This window comes from Rhamphochromis sp. 'chilingali' (assembly GCF_963969265.1).
Source record: "Rhamphochromis sp. 'chilingali' genome assembly, chromosome: 13".
In the NCBI taxonomy this organism is placed as follows: domain Eukaryota; kingdom Metazoa; phylum Chordata; class Actinopteri; order Cichliformes; family Cichlidae; genus Rhamphochromis; species Rhamphochromis sp. 'chilingali'.
Genome location: NC_137940.1, coordinates 35,787,014 through 35,806,631, shown reverse-complemented (window position 1 = coordinate 35,806,631; position 19,618 = coordinate 35,787,014). Strand labels below are relative to the sequence as shown.

The 19,618-nt window shown below is 37.5% G+C and overlaps 1 protein-coding gene across 5 annotated transcripts in view; it reads left to right on the top strand.

The window, feature by feature from the left end:
* diaph2 (diaphanous-related formin 2) overlaps nt 1–19,618 on the top strand; it is a 373,710-nt gene that overhangs the window by 230,597 nt on the left and 123,495 nt on the right. For all 5 annotated transcript variants that reach the window (XM_080900481.1, XM_080900480.1, XM_080900482.1 and 2 more), the window contains 3 exons: nt 56–157; nt 2,552–2,791; nt 12,179–12,308. In XM_080900481.1, coding sequence (XP_080756607.1) covers nt 56–157; nt 2,552–2,791; nt 12,179–12,308 — 472 coding nt within the window. The remainder of the gene's footprint in view (nt 1–55; nt 158–2,551; nt 2,792–12,178; nt 12,309–19,618) is intronic.

The following is a 19,618-nucleotide window of genomic DNA, read 5'->3' as shown; positions in this document are numbered from 1 at the left end:
TGTGTGTGTGTGTGTGTGTGTGTGTGTGTGTGTGTGTGTGTTCTTCCATTTCTAGAACCTGATAAAGAACCTGCCAGAGCAGAAAGAGCTGAATGCGCTAGCAGAACTAAAGGGTGAATATGAGGAGCTTGTGGAGTCAGAGCAGTTTGGCATTGTGGTGAGTATAATTTTCTGGTGCCCGCTGCCTCCCGGATTCCAACAAGAAAACAGTCTACACAATCACATTCCCTGTATGTTATAGTCAAATATTTGCAAGCACACACTGTTTAAAAATTGAATTTTTACTTCATTACACACTCACTTTTTTGGGGAGCTGCTTGGTTTGGACACTGGTAGCTTATGACAAGGATTTTTAGAAAAAAGCAAAACTTCCAAATGACAGAGGCTGTAGTTGAAAGCGTCCTTTTGACTTGAGCAAAGAACAGTTCAATCATTTTTGATTAGAATTCTGCATCAAGAACTTACTGAATGCCATATTTTGACATCAGCTGTCAATGTTGTCTCATGATAAAATCATACCCTGAGGCTACCAATGCTGTCTGTAATAAAGTCCTTTGAAAGGTACGCAGTTGACATCAGTTGGCTTGGTGATCTTTCCCAATCCTCTAATCAATTTACCATGAACAGCCAAATTTCTGTCTTTTGCAGTGGTAAGATAAATAAAGTTATAGTGAGCCTTTTCGTATCACAACTTCACAAAGTAATCTTCATGTCTAGCACTCAGAAGAACTATAATTGTTTGATCGGAGTACGCATACACATATAAAGATACGTAAGACATATGAAGAGCTTTGTCCTATTTTATTGTTCTTTTTTGTAATTCACAAATTGCCACAGACCTTTCAGAGACTTTCGTAACCACGAATCACCTTTGAACAGACTGAAATAAACAAACAAATAAATACAGATAAATATACACAAAATCAGCTTTGGACTTGTCCTCTAATTGAAACAGATGCTACTGAGGATGACCGACAAAGTCAGGTTAAATTGTTTTACTGTAAATCTATTCTAGGAGATGGAAAGTACATCATCAAGCTACTCTGACCTTTCCACTTAGTTACAGCTATAATGACTTTTTAATTAACTGCTCTCGCCATCCACTTACCAAGTGAAAACCCAGCACTTTAGGCAACTGTAAAAGAAAGTGTTCTTTAAAGGTAACTTTACAACAAGACACAGAGGTACATTATACAGGTCTACAAAAGAAATGCTAGAGCTAAATGTTAGACCTCGGGCTCACAGCTATATGTTACATTACACTATTTATCTCTTTACTTGTCTGTGTCTTTTGGAAGATGTAATGAAGCAGAGGGTGGCAAGTTTCCCTCATGATCTCACCAATGTTGTGATCGTACGCTGCCCCGCTGATGAAGTAGCGCCTCATTGTAGAGATATTCAGTTCCCCTGGGAAATAAGCTATGTTCAGGCTTTTCTCTACCAAAGCTGTCACCAATACGCTTGCTTTCAGTGTGTAATTTGTACTTATTGTAGACAAATCATTTCAAGTAAGAGAGAGAGAAGGAATGTGTTTGTGATGGAGAGTAAGTGACTGAGTGTGTATAGCTGTGCCTGCAAGGAATTAAGGTAGAGGGGATTATGGGTATGTATTGCTATATATCGTATGTGTTTCTTGTTTGTTTTTCACCTGATTAGTATTTCTACTGTATTGGAACATATTGTGTTTCATATTATTTAAGACAAAATCTGTTTAATAGATTTCTGTGTGAACGTGGAACTTGTTTATGGTAGATTTGCAGTTTATTGCAGCAGTATTACACTTGAGCTTGAACACGATGGTGATAGCGAGGTGCTATAGCTTTATAGGATTTCTGTACTTCTTTTCTTTTTTTTGCTTGTTCATTTTATGAAAATGTAGTGTACAGTATGAACCCACAATGTTTTGTCAAATATCTCTTAGATTGTGGATAGTGCTACTTCACTGAAATCTGTAATGATTAGATTCAGAAAGCCTTTTTGCTTTGATGCTGATGATCTGCACACACACACACACACACACACACACACACACACACACACACACACACACACACACACACACACACACATATATATATAGTTGTAGGTTATTTGTCTAACGAGTGCTCTGGCATGCAAGTGCAGTTTGCTTGTCAAGTAAGCCACAAATTGCTTCCAATCAGCAAAGTTTTGCTACTTACTTAATACATATACATTTATTGAGGGTAACTCACCCAGATAATGAGCTCATTGGGTTGTGTGTCGTGACGCATGATTTTTCACATGAAAATTGTGTGCCTGTCAAAAATCTGCTCATTTGTTAATTAGCTGAAATGAAAACAAAAAAGTTTCATTATTGCATAATAATGGAATTAAGAATATTTTCCTAACACACAATATGGGTATTTATATTTGAAGATCTGTGGCAATGAGTATTTATTTGCTTCCACTATGACAAACCCAGGATGATTTTACAAAAGTAGGTGTACAAAGAAAGTGCTTGTTTGATTTTTTTTCTCTTTTTTTTACACATAAATGCCACTTACATTCTTTCTTTATGTTGTCACCTCAGATGAGTTCGGTAAAACTCCTACGGCCACGTCTCAACGGCATTCTGTTCAAGCTGACATTTGAGGAGCAGGTGAATAACATCCGGCCCGACATCATGAATGTGACATTTGCTTGTGAGGAGGTGAAGAAGAGTGAAGGTTTGAGCAAACTCCTGGAGTTGGTTTTGCTGGTTGGCAATTACATGAATGCCGGCTCAAGAAACGCCCAAACCTTCGGTTTCAACGTCAGCTTCCTTTGCAAGGTAACGTAAACAGCACACATTTAAAAAAACAAAACATGTTGGTTAAATGTCTAAAATGAGAACAGAAATGAAAATGAAAGGTGAAATTTAGTAACTGTAACTGTATCACGTGATTTTCAGCTAAAGGATGGCAGATTTATAAGAACATAAGGGCGTTAACTAATTAATTCAGAATCATTAAATCAGCATTTTTTCACAGTTTCGTCATATTTTAACATTAAAGATGATTCAAAATGTATTGATCTGATTTTACGTTTTAAGTGATCCCAATTTGTACAAAAAGTCAGTACCCCCGATGTTTATGCTGCACTTCTCCTCCAAGTTAGTAGCGGCCAGGTAGTTTTTTGCATACTTGCTGACAGACAAACAAACAGCAACATTTTCCCTCCACCTCAGCTTTCACCTTGGAGGAGGAAAAATGTTTCAGTAGACAAAATAACACAAACACTGGGAGGTATGAAGCTGCCAGCAAAGGCTACATCTGTGTTCACTGCCAGGTAAAATCACAGCATCCAAAGGTGTGAAAGAGAAGACTGGCAGCCATGCACACACACTTACAAAAGCACAACAAAGCCATCAGCCCCACAGCCGAAACAGCTAGGGTTAGTCATGATACCATGAGTTGAAGTACATTTGTTATTGTACATGATTGATTGACATAAGTACCGTATTTCCCGGACTACAAAGCGCACCTGAATATTAGCCGCACAAGCTAAAATCAGGGGAAAATACATTAGCCGCACCTGACTAAAAGCCACAGGTGTTTCAATGTTGACTTATCATATGTAAGAGAATATGCACAAAGCGAATCAGGAAAGAGATGGCTGTTTGGAGACACACCCCTTTTATTAATATTTTGAAAAACAAGTTATGGGTACATATTTGCATAACTTTTTAGGTATATGTACAAGTAGCGGTAATTACAAGTACGAAACATGTACTGTGCTTCATGAATGAGTAACAAATGTAGTACATAACAATAACCTGCAGCACACCAGAAAAATAGATTCAGACTACCTTTTAGGCTCAGGTGCAGTGACACGGCTTTAACAAGAAGAAAAGTCAGTCATTCACCATCTTTCTCATCTTCCTGCGCACTAAAACCACCAAAGTCCTCTCCTCCAGTGTCGGATACAAACAGGCTCAGGATGGCTTCGTCATCCACTCTCAGCTCCTTTCCTTCGTTGTCACTTTCAAAACCAAAGAAATCCTCGTTGTCAGTGTCAGAGTCGAACACCCTCAGAAGGGCCGTGGCGGTGTCCTCCTCTCCATCATGCAGCAGTCCAGCCCTTCGAAATCCGTTGGTGATCGTGGATGTTTTCGCACTTTTCCACGCTGTCAGAATCCACCGGTGGAGTTGGGCATAACTTGCTTTTCGCAAGTTTATCGCCGCTCATCATCCACGCCTCCCGCTGAACGCGTAGCGCTACTTTGAAGTTTGTTTTTCCCGTTACTTCGTACGGCACTACGTTGCCTGGCGGACGGACACGTGACCAACATACCACTCTTGAACCCCGATCTTTCGCCAGGCAACGTAGTGCCGTACAACAGCGGAACAAACAAAACAAATCGTCTTACGATATGACGAAAATCACGGACAATCCATAGAAAAGCCGCACCTGACTAAAAGCTGCAGGGTTCAAAGCTTGTGCAAAAAGTAGCGGCTTATAGCCCGACAATTACGGTAATCACCCAATATTTTAGGCTAAAATGGAACAATATCGCAATATCTATAATAATATATAAATTTAGTTAAATACAGACACCTATATACAGACTTTCTGCACCTCTGTGAATGCACTCTAATAGCTTCTAATTTGCTTTTCTTTGTCGTTTCTAAAATGTCCTGATCTGTTTTTGTTTGTTATGCAACTAAAGTCACCTTTTTAAGGAGTTTTCATATTCCCAACTCAAACTCTTACATAGTAGAAGAAGGGGAAACTCTTTTCAGCTGCTCCCTTGTCACAATGGGTCACCACAGCGGGTAGTTCTGTGTGTTTGATTTGACAGATTTTTTTTGCCGGATGCCCTTCCTGACACAGCCGCAAAGGGGATTTGTCTCTCTGGCTAGAAGTGAATCAGCAACCTTTTGTTTACCAAAAAAATTGGTAATCTACTAAAATATCGAACCACTAATGATTCTGTACTTACGCAAAAACCAAAAGTACGGAACAAAAGAAACACGCTGACATATATTACACACATAAATGCATAAAAGAAGGAACAAAGACTCCAACCAAACATTCTCTTTGTTTTTCTTGCTTTAATGTAGGTTTATCTGATAATAAACTAATAAAATAGTTACTGGGGGATGTTTAGAGAATGGACAAACCTCCCCTTAATACCGCCTGTGGTTAGCAATCTTGCACTGGTGAAAAACAATCAAATAATATTTCAAATATATGTTTTGGGCATTTTGTTCTGTTTAGTTTCATTTTTTGGTCAAACTACTGTTTGCTAGCTGTGTTTCAGCTTTAACCTCCTGGGACCTGCGTCCACATATGTGGACATCACATTTTGGGTTATTTAGACCAAAATACTGAATTTTGCTCTACAAGGGCCTGATATCCACTTACGAGGACATTACACTGCTACTGTTCTATCAAAATTTTAAATGAATATCCTCATATTTGGCTCTTATTTTTCTTAAAAACAAAAATAAGGTAAAAAAAAAAAAAATCTGGTAATTCTTTGTTTTTACATTCATCGGGCTCCAATATGACCAAATATCAAAGAGAAATTAAAAATGCTGCTGTGGAAGAGTTCAGGTCTTAGGAGGTTAAAAAAAATTTAAAAACAAAAATAGAGCTGATGTATTCTGATGATCTCTCACTTCATATGATTTTTTTAATATTAGACAACTATGCATGAGTTATAAAGCCACCCCATTCTGCATGTATCTGAAGTTAGCAATCCTCCATATTTCTTGTACAGCGAGAGCTTTTCTATGGTGGATGCAGTGTACTGTACTTTTGGTATTCCTGCAAGCTGACTAAATCAGTGTGGAATATCAGTGTAGAGCCTGGTAACCCCTCAGGGGGCTGATTGGCCATTATTGATGGACAAGGAAAAAAAGTCTGCTTTCTCACTTTAGTCAATCAAGTAAATGGCCTCCTAGGTGGCAGGTCCAGGGTACCTAATGGGCTCATCATGGAGGAGGTTGATGATGGGAATAAGCAGCAAGAGGAAAGGCACAGGCTGACCCACCTTCACCTTCCACCTCTTGACTCCCCTGGTTCAATCTCCTATCCTGTGGAGTACTCACTGATATCCTGGTCACATATATTAAGCAAGCTGAAATTCTGCTAAAGGGTTGCAAGAAGTTTAGTAACTGTATTGCTCAAAGAATACCTGTATTACACTAAATACTTTAAAAGCAAAATTCGACAAAGCATGGTCATTCAGACTATAGAAAGAGAATGTTTGCATCTTTAAATGTGTGTCATACGTGTATAAATACTGCATGAGTTAAAGAATATTTGTTCTTTCAAATAAAGAACACCTGGTAATGATCATGTTTGACTTAAGCTAGAGGTAACAGGATGTCTAGCAGGCGCTCGACTTGGTGGAATGGAGTCATCTACCCGACAGTTCTGACCTTGTAAAAAAATACAGTATTTCTACAGGAATTACTGTTTTTTTATAGAATTACTAGTGTCTTTAAACACCAAAGCACAAGCATTTATATTGGAGTTGAGGAAACCTTACATTTTAGTGTAGTGTGCATTTGCAGAGCTTTTTTTTCTCAGCAGCTGCGTGTACTTTTATGTTCAAATGCCGCTTTTGCTTTTTTTCTCTGTTTCTTATGACCCAGTGTAATATTTGGTTGTATGAGTAATCATGCAATATATTTGTCTTTTGAGCTGCTCCATCTGCAGCAGTTAAATTGAGCAATCAAGGGCCGACAGTCCTCTGTTAACCCTTTAAGACCTACCATAGAACCAAGTTCGCCAGAGCTTATATTATATTTTTACATGCTGTGGAGCCATTTTTGGGAGCATTTCAAGTTGCTATACATCAATACAACCATTATAGCCCAAACTTTAATAATATGTCTGCATTAGGTGCATAGTAATTACATAAATTGCAAAAAAGTGCAATAAACTACAAAGAAATTTAAAATTGTTTTTGTTTTTTAACATATATTTCTAGTTAGAGAAATTTAAGAGGCTTATCCCTCAAAACTGTAAATACAAAAAAGTTACACAAACTAGTTTCCCACCACAGGAAATTTATTTTGAGTGTCTTCATAGTTTTATTTTTGAAATACACCAATTTTTATATAGTGCAGGAAAAACGAAAATAAATATTATAGTGCAAATTTGCAAAATAACAGCATATGCATCAAAATAAACTATTTCCAGCAGTGCAATATGAGTCCTAAGCATCCCAGAAACGACACAGAAAGTCATAAAGTCAAACATAACTTTTTAAAACACATAACAAGTAAAACACAAGCTCATAAGGCCCCGATCGTAAAAAACTACATTTCCGCAAAATGACGTCACTTCCGGTTTCGGGCAGGTCATGCGGTCATGTGATAGTTTGCGCTGATGGACGTAGGAAGTGTTACAAACAGCTGATGGATCGGCGAAGCGTGTTTCTGGAATATCATGTTTTTGTTGCTGCAAGTGATTTTTATGCAGTTTTTGCAAAGCTGTATGTGGAAGGAAACCGTGACCGAGGACAAGCTGATGGCATAAGATGTAAGTACAACTCCTCCGGTTTCATATGCAAAACAAATTATTGCGCTAGCTTACTTGGTTGCAGAGCTACCGGGATTTAAAAATAGTTACGCAAAACAGAGCGTGCCCGCTCCGATCGGCTGTAAAGGGTTAATGTGAGGGTTCTATATTCCCACTGCCACTTTTTCTGTTATCAGTTTTTCTGTTGTTTTCATTTATTTATTTCCGATCTACATATTTAAGTGGGAACTTGTTTGCACGAGATATGTCCTGCTACTCTTAGTTCTCATGTGTATGCACTTGTGAAGGATTTCAAATCGTGTTACCTCAAATCAGGTTTTGTTATGAAAGACTGAACGACAGAACTGTTCAGGATTTGCTTTCAACAACACAGTAATGAAGCTTTTTTCAATCTGTTTCAAATGAAAAGGTTTGTCTAAAGTAGTGACATGTATTTACACAGTAGTTACTGTATTGTACGAAATATTTTATTTGGGTAGTTTAAAAAAAACGCATCTAAGATAACAGTTAAGATATCCTAGGAGACGCTCCTCAGCTTGGAGCTCTGACAGTAAAAGTCACTTTTAGTACTGACTTTCAAATATCCAGTGCAAGGCATGGACTGAGATTAAAATGGCTCTGAACTTTGACATGTGCCCAGGCACCGCACAGCCCCTGACACAGTTCTCACGATACCTCAAAGCTGCATTGACTCAAAATCCTGATGTAAAATAATGTGAAAGTAACATCAGCACCTTGGGCTTTATACAAAGTCCTTCTGCCCTTATAGAGGCCCTCAGCCGGATGTGTTACTACTACCAACGACTCCTTCTGTCTTGTAGCGTTCTCTCTTTAAAATACAGTATACTTGCAACCATACATGACTCATCTTGGAGGGTTTTCTTTGTTTGTTTGTTTTTTAATAGCAAACCATTACCAAGTACTTAACATGGCGCTGTAGTGCTTTGTTTTGTCTTTCTTTTTTTGTTTTTTTTTTCATTTAACTCTACAATTATCATTGAAGTAGTACAATTTATTTGGATTTCTTTTTCATTTCAGTAAAGCAGCTACGTTGGGCTATCTAGGGTTTTGCTTGTTTTGGGATTCAGTCTTATTATGTCAGAGAAAATTCACCTTACAATGCTAATCGTGCTTCCAGATTCATCAGCCCCGTTGTTACAGGTGTGTGAACTCGAGCACGTAGCTGTGCTCTGCCCTTATAAATGTTTGTGAAGAAAGGGGTCCTTCTGAAAGGTTCACTGAATTTGAGTGTGGCACTGTAATAGCATGACCATTTATGAAATTTCTTCCCTCCTATCATTCCATAATGACGTGTGAGTGGTGTTATTGCAAAGTGGAAGCATTTAGGGACCACAAGCACTCAGCCATGAAGTGCACAAGAGGGCTGAGGCGCATAGTGCGTTAAAGTAGTCAGCGCACTGCTCCTCAATAACTGCGGAGTTCAAACGTCCTCTGGCGTTAACATCAGCATGAAAACTGTGCACCAGGAGACTCGTGCCATGGGTTTCCAAGGCTAAGCAGCTCCTGTATGTATAATATGGAGATCTCTCTTTCCTGATAATTCCCTTATTCTTAATAACAAATGTGCGCATCATCCCAATGTGTCCTAGATTTGTTCAAGATAAATATAGGGTGTACGTTGTAGCTGAGGTGGCAGAGAGGGTTGTCTAACAGCTAAAAGGTTGGTGGGTTAACATTGGTCATCAAAGTATCCATATGCAAGATACCGATATGCTGCCACTCATGCATCTATCATCGTGTGAATGTTGAAAAAAGTACTTAGCCATGGATAAAACGTTGCATGAATATATTTGTGTGTGTGTGAATGAATGAGACTTATAGTAGAAAGTGCTTTGAGTGGGCTCAAAACATAAATCCAAGGCATAGTTGCTCTTTTTACAGTTGGAATGGTTGAAGTGCATCAGGAGCTGCACATATTTTTAGATGCATACATCTAAAAATATACAGAACTATCAATTTAACACCTTACAGACAATCACAACAAACTTTATTTATAGAGCACATTTAAAAACCAGTGGTATACCAAAGTGCTTCACATACGAGAGGGTCAGATATAAGTAAAAGAGAAAGATGAAGGCCATGGCCAAAACCAAACATGCCGGCCAGTTAATGGCAGTAAAAACACAGAAACAAAATTGATTGCACAAAAGTCTGTAGTAGCGCTGCAAAGAAAGCAACTGTGTGCACAGGAAGGAATATTTAGATGCCAGACAAGAAAGAACAAACCCATTTGAGAAAAATTAAAATGATCTGCACGCTGTTTGTCTTCTGTTAAATAATTTAAACCCTAAAATATTTTTAAAGACAACATTTATATCCTCTACACGTTTACTACTGCTAGAAAATTATGGGCTCAGTAAAACACTCAATACTCTTATTTTGAAAAGATGCATATGAGTGTTATTTGTGTATAATAAATATGAAGTTGTGAATATAACGTGGCGGATAATGAGAGATGCTTTGCATGCTCTTCAGATGACAGGCAGTCTCCTGTCTCGGTGACAACCTCTACCCTGTGGGAAAAGCAAAACAAGGAGATGTGTGATAAAACAGTTAAAGTGTCCAAATACTTTAGATCGATAAGTGAACGATAGAATGACAGAACAACCTGTTGCAGAGATATTGAGGCGGTGACTTGTGACTCATATATAATCTGCCGTCAAAAATATAAACGTAGACTGCTGTTTTATTGAGTCACATACTGTTGATCTAGATGCGTGTGGGTGGATAATTGAATAAACAGAATAATAAAGAATAGCTGAAGATGTACTCTTTGTTCCCATTACTGACTCTGTTACATCGAATGAACAAAAAGTCAAATTCACAGGCGTAGACGGCTGAGAAACCGCAGTGCCTACAAAGCAAACAGAACACGCTGATAGACATTTATGTGTTCACCAGTTGTAATGTTACAGAGTCACAAGTGTTACCACCAGAAGGGATTTTCATGTTATCACTGTGTTAGAGACGTGTTATAATCACAAATATAAACAGTGAGGCACACATTCACATTTCAGCATGGTTTACCTCCTGGCTGCGTTTGACCAAACTCCTAAGGAAACCTTCTAAATTATTATTATTAGTTTTAGAAATGACATCTATTACCAGCTACAGTCAGCGTTGACCAGATCATGTTACTTTTTAGTGATGATAATGTCTGATATCTGAAATAGAATAAACAGAATGTGTCCCTCAGTCTTGTTGAAACTGATACAATAAAGAAAAACAATACAATGCAATTTTATAGGTCTGTGATTACCCCAGATAAGGATCATTTTTTGTTGTTATTATTATTATTATTATATTTTAATTGTCTCATATTACATATTACTAATCTTGGAAGTTTCTCTTCTCTGCGCAGTAATAACAGTTTGGCAATATGACAATAAACCAATTAAATTTCCATGAAATTCAGTTGTGATTAGCGAAACGATGATTGATCCTCTTCTAATGACAACAGTGTGTGTGTTTTTGAGCTGATGTGTGACAGCGTCTCTTTGCCTGTTCTTTTCCCTACATGTGTGCGCATGAGCACACGTGTTTCCATGTCCAGCTGCAGGCTGTTTACAGGATGGATATTATCAGTATGAGTACACTGAGGTGGGCTGTGCTAATTAGCTTTCCCAGCATGCCATTCAAACAGCATAGCAATCACAGTGGGCAATGAATATGGAACAAGTTCTCTATGCACTGATGTGAAGAATCCAAGCTTCAGCTTATGAACAGACTCACACACACGTGGCAAATGCAGTACTTTTACTTTTGTTCAAACTTTCCTGCTCCAGCGATTTATTCTCAGGGGAGTGGGGTTATTATTTGTGTATATACTGTACATGCATATGTGTATTATTATCTGTTTCGGTTTAGTCTTCAGTAATTGGTTGCACATTTTCGGGGGGTCTCATTTATTTTACCTTCTCCCTATGTATTGTAATCAGTGTGAGTTGGAGTTCTCCAAAATTTGGGTGTTTGGCTTGTTAGGAACTAATTTTGTTGAATGTACAGCAACAGCCCCCAGAGAAATCCCTCTTGTGTTTCTGAGTAAACAATTATGTTTAACATTGTCAGTGTGGCTATGGACAATAAAATATAATGTAGAGATACAACACATTGATCCCACGAAATATATTGTTTTAGCAAATAATATTATATCTAATTTAGCCACACTTCCACTCTCTTTCTCTAAAGCACATCTTACTAGTTGCATTATTATTACCATGCAGTTGGTCCAAAATGACAGCCAATGCTTCGTGTATATTAACAGGAACACATAAAAACTGCTTTTAAGTAAAAGGGCCATTCCTATCATAGTCTTCAGTGATATAAATCTTTGTTTTTGCCAAAATGTTGTGATGAAAAACACTTTCCTCTTTTCAAAGCTTGCCTACATCGACTCAATTTTAATTAAAATTCACATGATTATTTAAGGAAGCAGGCATATCAAGCCGCAGATGTTCCAGAGCTGAATGAGGGAAAAGACCATGCTTAAAAACTTATAACAGTCACTGATTTTAAGTGAAAAGAGCGCCTGGTATTGAGGATTTAAAAAAAAACCCTTTGGTTTGACAACATGTACCTTCACTGAGAAAATGAAGGGACATTGTTTTCCTCAAGTAAATGACTCTAAACATCTGTGAATCTTTTTTTCCATCTTTTTCAGCTCCGAGACACTAAATCTGTCAGTCAGAATACAACACTTCTTCATTTCCTGGCTGAGAAGTGTGAAGAGAGCTACTCTGAAATTTTGAGGTTTCCAGATGAACTGGAGCATGTGGAGAACGCTAGCAAAGGTACGTCTGTCTGCCTGTGTAGTATGTCTCAAGACTTTCCCAGTCACAGACCAGTTTGCTAATACCACTATAGACATCTTTACTGTGCTATTACCACAGCACATCTTAAACTGGAGTGGAATTTGCAACCATCTAGATATCAACGTATTTTATAGTTTAACCAGTTTAAAATATCCCCGATGGTGTATGTTCTTATAGTCTCTTACTTTTGTGAGCATTATGGTAGCTCATACTGAGTTAAAATGATGTAATTAAAGTACTATAATTAAAGTACTGTATGGACACTTATACATTTCATCCTTGGACGTCAGCCGGTACTCTGTCTCTGTGACAGGAATAGAGTTGTTTGTCTGACCACACTGTCATTCAGCCTGTCAATAAACTAATTCCACTTTAATTCTATTCTCAAGCAATTGGTGGAATCCCTGCAGGCTTATTTACTTTGTTAGTCTCGTAATTGGTTATTTAATCTAATTCAACTAATTATGTACTTGACTGGGACTGCCAGCCATTGTGTAAGTGGGCTGAATAGTCTTCAACCGCTGCATATATTAAGATGTCCATGTGCACACATTTTGAATTGTATCAATTTTGTCATTTCATGGAAATGAATTATTCAAGGAGAAACCAATTAGTTGTGTGAGACCAGTAAATAAATGCCTCTTGGGGAAAAAAACAAACTTCAGGATCTATTTAAGAAGTAGGGATGCAAAAAGCGGTTTACTCGGCATCTCACTTACACCACATACTGTCCATTCATCAATCATCCCGTATAGTACATTACACTGGATTTTCAAGCAGGCGGTCTCCCGTTCACATTTTTACACAAAATATGCTAATGTAACTACAGGTCATCGTAGTCAAAATGGTATCTTTGTTTTTTTTATTCGTACATGTGCATTATTTGATATATGTTATAGAATTTATAACAAGCTCAGAAACCACAAAAATTGAAACATCTCTTCTTTTGATCGGTTAAAAAGCTCTAAAGCTGACAGTACCTGCACTTTTGGCTTGGATGACATTAACAGTTTTTACACCCACTAGTTTGATTTTAATGTATTGTTGTTGCCTACTTTCAGAGGAAGTTCACAAATGTTTAAACCGTTATGGTAACAAGAGCACAGTTAATAATGTTCCTCAGGGACATATTAGGTCCCTGAAGGTTAATTGCTTGACGCTATTTCCTGATCTTTTACAAGGTTTTGGTCTCATTTTAGGCAAACTGACTATAGAAAATGTATTAAAATGGTTTATTCATCTTAATTTCATCTGAATGCACATTGTACAATCTAACAGTTTAATATAAAATCAGAACTACTTTCACATTTATTGAAAGCTCTTTTTCATGTTACATTACTTGAACCGCATACTGTTTAATGATTTATTGATATAAACATCCATGGAAAAAAAATAATGTTATTGTTTCTTTGGAAACCTTTTGGCTTTGTTAGAATTGTCATATTAAGTCTATACAATATAATTAGCATTTACCCTAAAACAACAGACCAACAAAATAAAGTAATTTCATATAGAGTAATATGGAGCTGCACAGATGACCTTCATCCTCTCCTAAATATATATATTTATTATTTCTTACAGTAAATCTCAGGTGTACAAGCATATGATTTCTGATTGTAAATTGTTAGAGGCTTTTAGAGAGCGGCTGATTTAAAGTGACGTAGGGAGTGATGTGTGACATGAACGTATAATGAATACACTGGTTTAAAAGTACAGTTAATAAGCCTCATTCGTAAGGGCAGTCAATCCTGTCTAATGTCAGTAGGAAATCGTAGTTTGTTTTTGTTTCCTTGATTAGCTACTTTAGTGTTCTCTAGTCTAAAGGGTTTTTTAAAAAATTACAGTACCGCAACACCACAGAGTTATCGTGTCAGACTGTGCAGCTTATTCGATTCGTTTCGCTGCCAGTCGTAGTCCAGTCGGTTTGTTTTTAAAAGTTTGGGTTACCCAAAAAGGCAGTTCAACTTTTTTATACCTTATAGGCTGTCTTGTTAGGAGGAATGTGTGTACCATAATGGAGATTAGAGGGTAACAATAACTAAGTCCAGCACATGTGAATGTTCTCAATGGAGACCCTTCATTCCTCATAGGATTCAGCTATTTTCAAAGCTTACCTCTGTAAAGGTCAATTTTAATTAAAATCCACGATTATTTAAGGAGGCAGCAAGTTGCAAATGTTCCAGATCTTAATGAGGGAAAGGCTCCTCCTTTTTCCACCTTAAGCAGTTCACTGTGGACATATAGTTTTAAAGAAATGTTACTATGAAACATGTGAACTTTTAGTAAAATAAGTACCACACTTTACATTTTACTTTATTCTGCTATCCAAATGACAATCAGGCACTTCAACATTAACAATAACAAAAAAAAAACTATGACACTGGCTAAATTATTTGCTTCTGTAATTTCAAAATTAACTGTTCTCTGCTCAGCAAAAGGATACTTCACAACAAAATGGTAGCAAAATTATCAGTATTAACTATATTTTTCATTAGGAATGTGGAGCAGCACTTCTACTTAGACAATGTGTCACACGTTTTAACGAGGACCCAAATGCAGATGCTAGGAGAATAAACTTAATGAAAGCAAGCCGTTTAGTAAGGCTGCACAAAATCAAACGAAATAAAAAAGGCAACATGAGACTCAGACTTTCACTAACAACAAACTGGGCAAAACTAAACACAAAGAACATGGAACATGGACGAGAACGATGGAGGTAGAACTGACAATCTGGCCAAAGGCAAGGGGAGACTGGGACAATATACACACAATAGGGTAATCAGGGAAGTGGAGGCAGCTGGGACAACAGGAGGAATAAATCAGTAACAAGAGGGAAGCGAAACTGAACACAATGCACATGAGACGAGAGTCTGTCAAAATAAAACAGGAAGTGACAAGCGCACTCAGACTGACTAGACACAGAGAGAGACGAGACGGGCTGGGGACGTCACAGGAGATAATTAAGCAGTTACAGCAGGCAAGTGCTAATGAACGGTGCAATTTGTAAATGGGTTATACTCAAATATGAGATTGTCATGGTGGAAAGAGACACCTTTAGACCATGGCAAGAGTGAGCATAACACAAGCCACATGGTGGTCATCAGCAAACTCTTTCTGGCAGATGTCTTGTAGCAAAACAAGTGTTTCCAAATGGGCTATCTAAGCTGCTCTGCAGAGGCACAAAAAACAGGCTAGGGTAAGGACTGGAAACGCAGTGGTTTGCCACTGAAACTTGAGTGCAGCAGACAAAAGTCAAGCTGACTTCCCTTCAAAAATGGAAGAGACCCAGCAGCTCCATCAGCTCAGAATTGGCAGAAATCAGTGAGACCCTGGTATACTTGCCTACAGTTCAGAGAAGTCTGCTCAAAAGGACCCTTTAGGGAGGATTTGTGGCCAGAAGAGCAATTCCTCAGTTACTGTTGCACCTATTTTTGAAAACGCAAGAACTACGATACAGAAAAAATGCCCTCCCTAAAAATGTTCTGGAATGATGAGCCAAAATGCAAAATATTTGGCAGTTTGTCTGCTGAAGGACTTGAGGGCTCCAAAATAAAGCATGTCTGCAGGCAACTGTGAGATTCTTTGCACGATAGAACTTTTACTGGTCTTGTAAATCCTAAGCTCACAGGCAAATTCTTATCCATCACACAGTACCATCAAGGACACATCCGGCCAGGCACAAATTCATTCTGCAGCATGACAACAGCCTAAAACATGCAATCAGAGTTATACTGAAATGTTTTTGTGCACTGATAATATGATTCCCAGAGAGCCCTTACATAGTCTCAGATGTAAACATGCACGAAACACTTTGTATATACCTTCTGCACTTTGTGTGAAATTAACTGTTCAGTTCATTACTTTCATATATGCGGACCCTGTTAGTGGGAATAACACAGGGGAATACTGTTACATATTTTTCATTTAAATAAGTCTCACCACACTTCTACTTTTCACTTCTACTGCACAATCCATTATATTCTTGCTGTGAGAGGAAGCGCTTAAAACAAACAAAATATAAGCACAATCGTAATGGCGTGCACAACATTTAATAGTGCAATACTACATTTTCTCCTCCGTGGTCATCATAATTATTTTTGATAATTCTTTCAGAATCAAACATTTTAAATGTATTTTGACTAAAAAGATTTCAGTACGGGACAAAGCACCAGCCTTTGGCAGAATATTGATAAAGCCACTGTGATTCATTTGAAAACAGCCAAGAAAGTTCTACTTTTTGAGAAATTACATGTCCAGAGGACTTCATATTGTTGATTCATAATCTGTTATAACATGACTATAATTAACTTGTTTGTTTAGATTTGCACAGACTGACACAAACAATGTACAGTACACAAGAGTGAGACTAATTCAAATAGATTTGTATGATTTTATTTTCAGACTATTCTTTCAATATTATTCTAGTCAAATAGGATGGCAAACTAATGATGCTGCCATTTTTGCACAACGTTTGGTAGTATTTCCTGCAGGCATTAATAATTCAGCACGCCATCATACGGACTGATTAATTGAATGCTCAAACTAAGTAATTAATGGGAACTGTTGCAGTATTGCAGTAGACTGTGGAACAGGATAGGCAAACCATTAATGTGCATTACAAAAAACATCAAATAAAGTGACTTGGCTGCTGATTTTGGTAAACCTTTACTTTAACTGTACTACATTTACTTTCATTTAACAGTTATATTTGTGTGCATTTGGTTAATAGTTTGTTTTAGGTTGCCCCTTTGATAATAATCCTACAGTAGTTAGCTGTATGAGCTGTGGAAAGTGTATGTTGTGGCTGCAAGGTTTTTTACTCAAACAATGTAAATGCTCAAAATTTCAGCAGCTTTATTAATAATTCAGCTGCCCAGCACACACAGTGGAGTCCTGGCTTGTTCTTCGACATAAAGCAGCATTCTAGGCAAATCTTTTTCTAGGATGATGCACTGTGGGCAATACTGAGGCTAGATAGTCGTTCTGTGTATAAACTGTATATCCTTTCATTTATAAATATATTATTGAGTGTTGAAACTCTAATCATTTGAAATGTAGCGATAGAGTCTATTATTTTCATACCCCTGACCCCATCTTAACAGGAGTGGCAATGGCTGGAGAGAAGTGTTATTGGCCAATTTGCCTTGTTAAATTCCCCCAGAGATGAATATGTGGTGCCTGACAATGGGAACTAAGTCTGTGTGGTGATTCCACTCAATCAGTGGTGCACTGACAATCTGTCTTGACAATCCGGGAAAAGAGGAAATATGACACAAATGTTCTCATAAATCTATTTAGTATAAGGCATAGCCAAGGGCAAAGTACTTTGGAGCCTGTGAGAGGGAAAATGGAGAATGAGGGGAGAAAAAAAAAAGATGAACTCTGAGGATATTAATACCGCTGTGAATATATCTATTATCCACATTCATTTCAAGGCACTGCAGCATAATAAAGCAGTGCCCATTTCCCATTTAAACTCAGAGCAGTACTTGGCTCTGTATTACGTAGACAAAATGCCTTTCTCGATATGGTGGGACACAGAAAGGATCATTTGTCTTTTAGTTTTTGTGCAGTTGCATAGAATCATTGGGTTGAGAAGATATTCCCCCCTTGCCAGTCCAGGGATGGGAGGGTATCTTACTGAAGTCAGCTGCAGAAACTTGGGGAATGTGAAGAATAGACATTATTCAAATCAAATAAGTACTGCTGCAATAGACAAAAAGCTTATTTATTTCTCTTTTTGGCCAAGAGACTTGCTTTTCGTTATTAGAAACCCAAGTTGACTCATGCAGACAGACAGACAGACAGACAGACAGACAGATCACTTGCTGTTAAAGCGATAGTACTCCTGTGTAAGAAACATAGACCTATTTACCTGGTTTTAGAGCTTCATTTGTTATCAGGTCTGTTTCCCTTGTGGGTACCTTATTCAGCACCAAAGAGGCATTCCCCAGTTTTGTCATCAGTTCTACTTTTTTTCTGTTTTGTGTGGTGCATTTGCATTGGATAAGGAAAGACTGTGTTATACTCACACTCAGATAGGATTTCAGGGCAATATTAATTTGATTAGCACAATATAATTATATTCTAATAATATTCATCAAATGGAACTAAAATGAAATGGGTCATTTGGCAAATTTTCACTTGTATTTTAGGCACTTTTTGTTCTTTATTTAGACTATAAAGGTGCAGATTTGTGCTTATTATTGCTCTCATACAACACCTCAGTGTTATATAAGATCGTTATCAGTATTTTTATGGACATGGCAGATTCACATGCTAATAAGTACATAACCTCTGAAAATGTTAGAAACTACTAAAGGTCTCCAGGTAATACTAGGTTGGATGAGTCTTGAGCCACCCCAAGCAGTGAAAAACAACAACAGTAATCTATTTCACAGACAGTTAAATCTTCCTTTGTAGATTTGTAGGCACACTTTTCATTCTTGCTTAAAAGTAATTGAATGACAATCTGACTTAGGTGCATATTAATATTCTCAATGGGATTTCCATTTGCCTTTTAATCATGGGAGTTAATAGGGTGTAGTATGGGGCTCGCTGTTGTAATTTATAAAGTGGCAAATCTGAAGAAACTTTTTAATATCTATTTTAACATGTAATTAATGTGATTTATACAGTTGTTTTACAAAGAATATCATTTTAATTTACAAGCTTTGGTAAACTGTCCACAAGAGCTGAATTCCTTTGGGATGCCTCCGGCTGTAGAGAAGCTGGTCATGACTTTGGAAACTTTGAAGGTAGAAGCACCTGATCTCTAAGGAACATAACCTCGGTCCTTGATGGAGATTCACCTACCAGTGGTACATTGACCTAGAGTGCACACCTGAGACAACAGTAGACTGGCTTTGTCTTTGTACTTATAAATCCTAATCAAAGGGTGGTTTTAAACCCCTTTGAACATCTATAGAAACACTGAAGATTTCAGCTCACTGATGCTGTCTACAAGGAAAAAAGGAGAGGAAGTGGCCTACTCCTGACACGCAGAGCTGGTAGAAAAATTGTGCACACCAAGATGACTTACTCGAGTCACATTTTTCGTTTGCTTCTTAGTAAATCTCCCATCAGACTTAAATGCTGAAAACCTATTTAGAACCAAAACACACATTAGCTAATCGACAACCTTTTTTCATTTTGAAATATGACTTGAAGAAATGTTGTTTAAGAACTATTTAAAAAGAGGTGATTTTATTATTGAATAAATTAGAGATGGCACGATACCACTTTTTTATGTCCGATACCGATACCGATATCATAAATTTGGATATCTG